At 53.9% G+C, this 9,771-nt stretch overlaps 4 protein-coding genes and 1 non-coding gene across 5 annotated transcripts; 1 reads left to right on the forward strand and 4 right to left on the reverse strand.

The window, feature by feature from the left end:
• Positions 1–1,198: 1,198 nt before the first annotated feature.
• Positions 1,199–2,708, reverse strand: BO86DRAFT_385595 (uncharacterized protein). The gene is made up of 4 exons (XM_025671141.1): positions 2,523–2,708; positions 2,073–2,445; positions 1,886–2,003; positions 1,199–1,772 (listed from the first exon to the last, which is right to left on the reverse strand). The coding sequence occupies exons 1-4, from the start codon at positions 2,664–2,666 to the stop codon at positions 1,331–1,333; spliced, it is 1,077 nt and encodes a 358-aa protein (XP_025531895.1). The 5' UTR covers positions 2,667–2,708; the 3' UTR covers positions 1,199–1,330.
• Positions 2,709–4,912: 2,204 nt separating this feature from the next.
• BO86DRAFT_434528 (uncharacterized protein) lies at positions 4,913–5,505 on the forward strand (the record flags this gene model as incomplete). The annotated part of the gene is made up of 1 exon (XM_025675904.1): positions 4,913–5,505. A coding segment is annotated over one exon (537 nt), but the record flags the coding sequence as incomplete, so codon positions are not given.
• Positions 5,506–5,964: 459 nt separating this feature from the next.
• Positions 5,965–6,077, reverse strand: BO86DRAFT_t45. The gene has a single exon. It is a non-coding gene; the product is annotated as a tRNA-Leu (tRNA).
• A 499-nt stretch (positions 6,078–6,576) lies between these two features.
• Positions 6,577–7,299, reverse strand: BO86DRAFT_375559 (uncharacterized protein; the record flags this gene model as incomplete). The annotated part of the gene is made up of 1 exon (XM_025670486.1): positions 6,577–7,299. One exon carries the CDS (start codon positions 7,297–7,299, stop codon positions 6,577–6,579), a length of 723 nt encoding a protein of 240 aa, XP_025531897.1.
• Positions 7,300–8,947: 1,648 nt separating this feature from the next.
• Positions 8,948–9,352, reverse strand: BO86DRAFT_375560 (uncharacterized protein; the record flags this gene model as incomplete). The annotated part of the gene is made up of 1 exon (XM_025670487.1): positions 8,948–9,352. One exon carries the CDS (start codon positions 9,350–9,352, stop codon positions 8,948–8,950), a length of 405 nt encoding a protein of 134 aa, XP_025531898.1.
• Between the last annotated feature and the right edge of the window lie 419 nt (positions 9,353–9,771).

Genomic DNA, 9,771 nt, shown 5'->3' on the forward strand with positions numbered 1-9,771 from the left:
TTGTTTTCTTCGCGCTGTGCACTGTACTCGTGTTCCCGCTTGATTGCTTGGGAGAAAGTGCAGGGGCGGCGTTGTTGAGAGGAGGGATCATGATGGACCGGTCAATTGACAAACAGTCGTTGTGAAGTGGGGACGCAAGCCTGCTGATCGAATGGATAGGACGAGCCGCTGGACCTAGTCAATTGAACGACTTCACTCCGGAAAAGTGACTGGAGGAGGGCTGCATGTCAAGTGAATAGACAGAGGGCTCGCGGGCCTCAAGTAGTGATTAGGGCAGCACGTGGGCGGGCCCCTTTCGACACCTCCCCTTCTTCCCTCCTCTTCCCACCCCCCATCTTGAACAGAAATATGCTAATTCATTAAGTGGTCGGCTGAACGGTCTCGCTATACCTGCAGGTTATTCAAGCGTAGCTGCTTGCTTGCGATCACCCTATCTTTCTTAGCCAGTAAGCAGAGGGTCTTCTTTCCCTTAAGTGGTTATGAACCATGTACTCCAAGAAACACGCTCACAAGACTCGGAGATACTAAGTTGAAACAATGCTACGCTCGTGACCATCACAAGAACCCTGAAATGTCAGTTTTTACAACACCAGCCCAATAACAGAAACAACACCCCTAGACTATATCACAGCCGAAGAACAGTCGAACACAACATCGCGATTCAAAATCAAAGACCCAACACGAGAAGCACCACACCACAACCCCCTCAGCACAGACGACAAGAGATACACCAGAAATAAATACGAGAATCACCCAGTCTAAAACTCATCATGGCCCAAAATAGCACCCAACAAGCGAGACGCGATGGATCTCGGATGTCAATGACATCTGGACTAGCCCCGGCCGGGCCATACTTCGAGTTAGCGAGGTCCGGCACGCTAACCCCAGGGAAGCAAGGCAAGCCAAGCCCTAGACGATAGTAGACTGCCGGCAAAAGAATGACCCACTCTTTATGGAAGGAGAAGAAAAAAATCCAGTGGCTTGGGTTATCTGAGACACGATTCCCCCTTTTTGCGATTGAACGCCGAGACTCTGGTAGCGACGGTCGGGGTTCACCCAATGACAACTACCGACCGGCTACAAGCGGGGAGAATTCCTCAAATTTGAGAGCGGGAAAACCGGCACGGAGTGGCAACTGGCACCAGCACCAAACCAAAACAAAATCCAGGTTTTCTCCCCGCGCGCCAGCTAGTATGTACCTAGCTCCCCGGTCCAGCGGGGGTGGTCGTGGTCCCTGCATTGCCGACCGAGCTGGAACATCCCAGAAATGATGATCATGCCAGAATTATAGTACTATGAATGAATGAATTGTATATACAACAGCCCTAGCCTACGACTCGTCCCGCGCCGTCACGACCGAAAACTCGACCTGCTTCTGAATGCCGCCCTCGACCACCACCGCTCCCCCTTCATCGCGCCGGCCGGACCCCGACGGCGGCCGGTGGAGATCCTTCAGGATCTGCTCGATGCTGTCGGCGTCGTCGCGCTGGCCCGACGCCTGCCGCTCGTAGTAGTGGCCGCCGGGGGCGGACTCCTTGCCCTTGGAGTAAGGGCCGGACAGCTCGTAGGAGCGCGAGCGCGCCGCGGACGAGAGCTTCTGCACCGAGGAGATCAGCAGCGGCCGCACGCAGGGCACCGAGCTCGTGATGATGATGATCAGGCTCTCCGCGAAGCCCCAGCGGATCAGCTCCACGCCGCCCGAGGCCCCGACGTTGGTCACGCTGGGGACGTCCTTCAGCTTGGTGGTCTTGATGATCGAGGCGATCATGGCCCTAGTGGTTCGGTTAGCCTCCATGCCATTCCACGATATACTCAGTATCCCAGCCCAGGGAGGACCGGTAATCGAGGCGGAAGCTCAAGCCTCAGGGGTGGGTGGGGTACATACACCAGTCCGAGACTCAGCAGCACGATCAAACTGATCTTGATCCGGAGGCGGAGGTTCAGGTTCCAGAAGACGAGGGTGGGGAAGACGGCGAGGAAGAGATCGGTCGCGGTGTTGACGGCTGTTTTTCCGTGCCAGTCCTGTTAGTCGACAGGATTCCGTTTTGAACCCCGAAGTGGGAAGAACTCACAGGACGAAAAGTAGGAGAAGCGTACCACCGCCACCGTGTTGCCGCAGGTGGTCTTGATGTTCGCGTTCCACAGGATCCGATCGTCCCGGCAGATGCTCATCGGCAGCACCGCCGACACGATGTTGGCCGCCAGCTGCAGCAGCATGGCCACCCACAGCGCGATCCCGTACTTCTTGTTGCCGCCCAGGATCCCCAGCAGATAGATCACGAACGAGCAGCGCGCGAGGCCCGTGCTGATCGTCACCAGCAGCACCTCCAGCGCGATGTACTTGAGGATGTGCTCCACATTCTTGGCGGGCAGGCGGGTGAGGTCGGAGCCGAAGCCTTCGCGCACGGAGAGCGTCAGGAGGACCGTCGAGGATAGGGTCAATGCCTAGTGAGGATGAGGTGTTAGCGACTCACACTCGAATGGTCTGTGGATGAACGTTTGGGGGCCAGGGACTGTCGTACCCAAGAGATAAACATCAACGCATCGTCGACATAGAGCTGACGGATCTTGATTTTCGCAGCCACACGGAGGATGAGGATGACCGTCGCGATACCGACGGCCACCCATATACCCTTCTCCAGGGCAGAACCGTCGGGGTTATGCATCGTGAGAAACGGCAGAGGAGGGAGGGACGGAAGGGGGGGGGGGGTTGGAACAATAGCGGCGACGATCGCCTTCGAGCGAAAAACGGGGATCGCCGTTTTAGTTATATTTATTCCTGATGGCGCTTTGCAGGGATGGATTTTAAACTTTAGGCACGGATTCTGCACACTGGTTCGAGAATCGAGACTGGGCTGCTCTGCTGCTAGCAGGCTAGTTCACTTCCCAGATCCAGTTGGCCGGCTCCTGTCGGCTACTCTGAGAAATTGCTCGGGTGGGGATCTCATTGTCGAGACCCAAGCCACTAGACTAGACCAATTATCAGCGCACTCGCCACGAGGTAGACTAGTTCGGCAGAACGAGGTTGCCGTCTAATTAATCCCTTGCAAGAAACATTCGACATAGTATGCTCCACGCCATCTCGCTTGCGGTTCGATCCCCGATTCCACTGCACTGCATGAAGGGCGACCCAACTGAAAATGTGCTTCTGGTCCAAGCTCGTCCAAGAAGTGCGCTCTCCGCCCGGATACGGGATTAAAGTTCAATGACGCGGTGGAGACCATGAATGTCAAAGTTTGGGTGACAAATGGATTCAACCTGTGCGCTCTCGCCCAGGTATTCATTCATTGGGTTGACCTGCACCGTTCCAAGTTTTGACTCAGGACGAGCACTGAATTTTCAGCAGCAGTCAGAGCGGCCCCCCGTGGGCGTCCCGAGGGTTTGGCGGGAGGTACCCGCCTCCCTCCAGCCCTAATCGCCAGATTGGCCAATGCACAGGGATCGCGGAAGCAGGAACAGGTTCAAGGACGCTTCCAGCGTCGAGCTGAGTGGTACGATGCTCCGGATTAACCTTCGTACCTGGTTCTCGTTGTCCATGGAACCGGTGGCCAATTTCCGGGCGCAAACCTTGCGGTAGGAGGTGGGAGAGACAACCGCACAGCGAGATAACGCCGGTCGGCAGCACGGCCAGTGGAGGGAAAGATGTAAGCCAGCAACACAGGGATTAATAGGATTTCCTCCGCAATGCCTTTGTCAGCGGAGACTACATCCAACCCAGTGCGTGAGTCTCCCAATTTACCCCAAATTCAGCCAGCACCCTGAGTCCGTTTGAGTCGATTCAAAGCTGGCGGGATCCGATCCGGACGCTCACGGAACTCTGGTTCCGGGTCGTGCGCCGAGCGCGAGTCAAGATGCAGAGCCAGCGCCACATAGCGTAGCCGTAGCCCTAAACTTGAGGTTTCCCTCCCTCTCGGCTGCTTTCACCACCCAAGGGGAATAAGCATTCTTCGTGGAGAGCTTGACCTTTGGGGGCCATTCGGTGGCTGAGTCATCTTTCCTTCTTTGCGAGATCTAGAACGATGCCGCAGCAAAGAGTCCATGTCGACAGCCATCTCAACCTACAGTCTCTGGCATGGATGATTTCCAGAGTCGCATGGCGTCGTTCCTGCAGTCCTCTCGGAGATCGCTGCTAGCTTTTGAGCCGTCGACTCTAGGGGCGGGTCCATCGCGGTCGAACGCTCTATTCTGGGACGAACGTGTTCGTTGTCGTGCTAGATCGGAAACTCTAAAATCAGCACTATTGCTCTGGAAGCACACACTACATCGCATAGATAACAAGATCTTCAGTGTGTGGCAAATTGCAAAACAGAGATACACTCTGTCCCAATTTTGCACCGTTGTCGTCATGCACTTGCACACATCTTATCTGGCTCTATGCCGGACACGCGATTCAATCATGCGACTTTTCTCTAGTTCTCAGACCAATTTCTTTCTGGTATCTCGGGCCATGCACCCGCTCGCACGCCGCTGGTCTTACTTATCTTACTTTCTATCACTCAGTAGGGTGTCTCAGAATGGAAACAGTGCAGCTGATTGGTTGATATAGATCTGCCGATTATACTAGGACCTTCCCATGGGTGGTATGTGCAGGAAGGCTTTATATTCTGCGTATGATAAAGGTGAACCTGATTCGAGGCGGTCCTAAAAAGTCGCTACTGGCCCACATCTACCTGTAAGCAACCCAGGCGTGTGTTGTGTGATAGTAAGTCCTTATCTCAATTTGCTTCGGGAAAATCCTTTACCCTGGTCAAGGTTATCTTATTCTTTTAGTCTAAACTAGAGACATACTTGGTATGAAATTTGTCTAAAATCCCATCGCTATATTCCATATCATTATGCTCACGGTGCTCAGCGTCTCAAGCCACTGCCAATGAGCTATGGCCAACGCTTAGCGGGGCGCCCCCAACATGATTCAGAAAAAGTCAACGGTGGCAATGGGATCGGCGTCGGGGGAGCCGATGCAAAGCAACCGGAACCCGCCGCGTCCATCAGACGAACCAGCGGTAGCGTTAGCGTCATCGCAGCCATCGTCAGTGCCGTCAGCATTACCATCACCGCGACCTCCAGCCTCAACATCGGCGCAGTCACCACTGCCATTCCCGGTGGAATTGGCTGTGCCGTTGCCAAGCGTATTGTACCCGCCGCGTCCATCCGGCGAAACAGAGTCACCGCCGGGGCAGCCATCGCAGCCAGCGCCAGCGCCGCGGCCTCCGGCCTCAACATCGGTGCAATTACTGCTCTCGCAGTCACAGGAACCGGGCGTTGCTGCCGCAGCAGCAGCGCTAGCCTCAGCAGTAGACTCGGCGCCCTGATCGACAGGCTCAGTCTCACCAGCCTGGGAGAGCGCGTTAGCGGTATCCTCGGCAAGCGGGGCGGCCTTGAGGACCATACCAGGCAGGCAGGCCGCAGCCAAGGCCAATTTGTCGATATGCTTCATCCTCGCTCGTGAGGGTTGTCGGTTTTGTCTGTCTGTTGTTGGTGAGAAGAGAGGTCAATGCGGTTTGGGGTGTGATGAGGAGTAGTGGAATTGCTTGAGGACTGCAGCGCTCTTTATATCTTGCGGGGTCGGCAGGCTTCTTTGCCAGCCTCAAAGAACTGTTGCGGAGGATGCCAGTCTGGGCGAATGGCCAGCAACAAGGTTAGATCCTACAAGCAGACGGACTCCGGTGTGCAGAAAAGATCATTCCGCAATGCTCCTTCTCTGACCTTTGGAGGATCGCATTGGTGAGAGAAAGCCGTCCACGGAAAGCCTCGGGAAGCTTCAGGGCGAGCAAGCGGGAGAACAAGGCCGGAGAGTTCTTTGTCCCACGAGCGGGTAGGTCCAGCATGGTTTGTTTATGACCGTCATGAGGATATTAGTTCTAAGAAAAGCAGATCAAGTGCACCCCCAAGCATCGTCGATGCTAGTTTAGTGATTGCTCGCTATGTGGGTCACGGATACAGAACAAAAATGGCAAAAAGCTATGACAAGAGTGGGATTCGAACCCACGCCATCAAACGATGATCAGGAAGCTTGAAGAAGCTGTTTGCTAAGGTGACCTTAACCTGACGCCTTAGACCAACTCGGCCATCTTGCCTTGATGTGATCCAGGTCACATATAGTGTTATAGGAGCCTCCCGTCCCAATTCTAGCGCGCCCACCACGGGCACCAGGAGAACCATTGTAGCCCTAACAGCTTGCGTGGCTAAGCCTGTTCTGACTCTTGACGCGAGCAATAGTCTCGACAATCAGGCTCCGAGGGCAATCATCTCCGCTCAGACAGCCGCCTATATTCTCATATCCATGTGACGACAGTACCCGATAGCGATAACATACCCAAACCAAAAATGGCGAGCTGATGCCGAAAGTATAAATACTGTTTCCCTCGAATTCTGGTTCACTATACTCAGCAGTAATAAGTTCACAAAGGACCGACTACTCTCCTCATCTTTCCTTTCTCACATTCTCTTTTTCCACTCTTTCCTCGATCTTCTCTTATATATCTTGGATTGTCACACACTGAAAAAAAATCTGGAAATGTTGTTCAAGGCATAAGCCACCAAAGCATAAAGCATCCCCCAACTTCCCACCCCCTACTAATCCACCAGCACCTCCTCCTCCTCCTCCTCATCATCATCATCCCCATCATGCCCACCATCACACCGCACAAACCAAAAACTCAAGCTATTATCCACTCGATCCGTAAAGACATAGCTATGCTCCGGCCAACTATCCGAGTTGACATGCAACCCATTAAACCCGGAGGCACTCTCCGCCACCCGCAGACGGAGCCAGTCCCCGCGCGCGGCCGCCGCCGCCGTGAAGCGCGCGCGCTTGCCCTGCCCGTCCTGCGCGTCGGGCCACACCTCGCTCGGGAGGCCCTCGAACACGTTCAGGAAGCGCGGGGCCCACTGCGACTTGGGCGAGCCGCGCAGGTCGCGCAGGTAGAAGGTGCCGTGGTTCGCGACGGGCCCGGCGTCGTCGGCGTTGTCGCAGTCGGCGGTGCGGCACACCTGCAGGCGTCGCGGGGTTTGGCCCTGCTTGAAGGCTAGCCACTGCCAGGGCTGCGCGTCGTTGCCCCAGGTGCTGTCGACTAGGGGGCCGAAGTCGGGGTGGATGAGGTGATAGCATTGGCCGTAGGTGATGGGGAGGTTGTGGGGTTGGTGGTGTTGGTGGTCGGGGCAGGGGGCGGTTGGTTGTTTTTCGGGGTGATGCTGGGGGTCCATGGGTTGTTGGGGTAGGTCGGGGTGGTTGGGGAGGGTGGTGGCTGGATGTGCGGTGAGGATGAGGAGGGCGATGAGAGCAATTCTGAACGTCATTTTGGTTTCTCCGGGAGGTGGACAGTTCTGTTCCGATTCTTGGGATTTGTTTGTTGTTTTGGAAGGACGGGCGTTTCTGGTTGCGTTCGCGCTCGCTCAAGAAGAGGTGTATAGGGGTGTCAGGGGCGAGGATTTCTTCCTTTATATGGCAGGGCGACTTCTCGGATGGCTAATCAATTCTTCATGGCCGATTGATGGTCAGTAGAATTTGAGTTTGTTCTTTTTCATGTGTCCCGACCCGTCATGTTCTGGACTCAACAATGCCGATGCCCGAAAACGGCATTCTGCTGCTCTGGGCTGATGCATATTGAGAGTCACTGATGAGTACCGCGAAAGCATGATCCTTGTTACGGATGTTACAGCTGGGGATGATATCACGACTATCTATAAGCCAAGCTGTTTTCGTCAAGCCCCCTTAGTGAAAGCGGGAAGAACCGAAGTCTTAGTTCAAAGGACGACGGCGAGAAGATTTCGAGATATATTCTAAAGCGTGAGTTAAGCCCACTTCACTCGTTTGGTCCATGTTCTCCTCAAACCTGATCGCGACGCTTGCAATCAGAAGAGAATAAGCCCCTGAGAATTATTGATCTGCACTTCTGATTTGGGCTCTGGATGGACTGTAGCTAATGTTGGACGTCATTGTCATGACGGCTCCTGTACCACGGTTGAAGACGAACTCTACCTGTCAATAAAGCTTATCACCATCTGCAACCGGACATGTCTTTCCGCAACGACAACGTCTTACTTTGTGGGGGGATCATTCATCAACAAGGACAGCAACTTCGTGTTGGAAAGTCTGGAGAAGATGGTTCTTCTCAGCCGGAACAGAAAACCTAGTTTTAAACAGTAGGGGACATGTCTGCCTGAGATTCCATTCCCCTCGGTAGCAAGCTTCCTTGAGTAAGCAGTATAGCTGCATTCGCTTCATTCGCTCTGCGTAATGAGATAATACAGTATCAACGTAGACCGCTTAGGGTTCAGTGGGGTGCGAATACACTCTTATCGTGCCCCGACTCTCCAGACCACTGAGCAAGCACCAAGCAGTACCCAACCAGGCCTAGACCCCAAGGCAAAATGACGTCTCATTCTCCTTAAATCAGTAAAGTACAGCAATCGGCCAGTCGGTGACTGTAGCCTCCGACCCCACTTCCATGTTTAAATCAAGTGGGTCTCGGCTCACGGGCACCCAATCCAGCACCCTTGGTGCAGAATGATTGTCTGGCTTACCCGATAAGGAATTCGATGCCCTAATCCATTTACAAGGGAGTGGTTGCTGCTCGGTTAACCAATACCGACAGTATTAGATTCTACTGGGATCAGAACTGTAAGTTTCTGGATAATCAGGTCACTAATCGCATGTGGTATCCCCTCTCAATCTGAGATATAAATGAATAGCCGTGGGCTTAGTGGTGGGAGGTTTTGTCGAGATAAGTAATTACCAATTGTATTTATTTAAGTTTGTATACTAATTAAACCTTGATTTTCTATTTGTTATAATTATAGGGGAGCTTTTTGGCCTCTGCGACCTCCCTGGCAGTCTTTTCAATACTGTAGGGATATCTGCATCCGCCCCGGCCTCCATTAAGAAGTCCAGAACTACCGACTGGATTTGCTGGGTGGCGTGTTTCTTGCCTGGGTTGTAACAATGCTACTTAAGGTAAAAATCCAGCGGGGTGCGGCCCTTGTTGTTCTGCGCATTAATATTCTTAAAGGCGCCGTACCGCAACAAGCACTTAATATCAGATAGTTTCCAGTCCAGTCTGCGTATGGTGAGGTGAAGCTCTGTCTGGCCCTCGGCGTCCGGCCGCAGCCGCACGCCTGCCTCTATTATAGCGCGAATCTTCTTCTCGGTGTGAATTGGAACATAGTGCAGGACACTTTTCCTATAGGCATTCAGACTGCTCAGATCGGCACCTTTGTCCTTGAAGAAGTAGAAGAGGTGCATGCTCAGCGCCTCGACCGCGGGATCGTCGGCGGCGCTCCAGCAGTTGGCAATGTGGAACGCCGTGTGTCCATTTCGTGTGCGGTAGTTGGCCAGATCGGGGTTGGCCATGGTCGTGGCGATCTATTGAGATTTTCTCCTCCGTTGGTGGTGTTGTTCGCTGCCTGGTCGTTTTCTTTTCCCCTGTGTTCTTTCTTTCTGCGGGTGTGCAAAGATCCAACTTACATTGCTTATTCTCGCGACCATGGTCTCTTTGTTATATTCGCCCATCAAATTCTGGAAGGGAATGGCCACATTGTGACCTATATGATCTCCTCATTGTTCCCGCGGTGGGCGTTGACGTCCCGGAATCATCTTCATGATCGACCACGGCAGCGACAACGACCACGACCACACTCAGCGGCGACTGCGTCCACTCCACCCCGGAAGGCACTGCACTTCCGCCTGGGGTGTCTCGACATGTTGAGGGACAGTATCCCGGGCCAGGTGGGCTATCTACTCTGATGGGTTCTCCCTGTTACCACCCCCCC

Source organism: Aspergillus japonicus, assembly GCF_003184785.1.
Source record: "Aspergillus japonicus CBS 114.51 unplaced genomic scaffold BO86scaffold_4, whole genome shotgun sequence".
In the NCBI taxonomy this organism is placed as follows: domain Eukaryota; kingdom Fungi; phylum Ascomycota; class Eurotiomycetes; order Eurotiales; family Aspergillaceae; genus Aspergillus; species Aspergillus japonicus.

Bases quoted from the DNA above. Each gene is read 5' to 3' on its own strand.
- BO86DRAFT_385595 (XM_025671141.1), bottom strand. From the start codon at position 2,666: ATGCATAACCCCGACGGTTCTGCCCTGGAGAAGGGTATATGGGTGGCC. The intron at 2,004-2,072 runs GTGAGTTCTTCC...ACGGAAAAACAG, and splicing joins CTTCTCCTACTTTTCGTCCT to CCGTCAACACCGCGACCGAT. The intron at 1,773-1,885 runs GTATGTACCCCA...CCGAACCACTAG, and splicing joins CTGCTGAGTCTCGGACTGGT to GGCCATGATCGCCTCGATCA.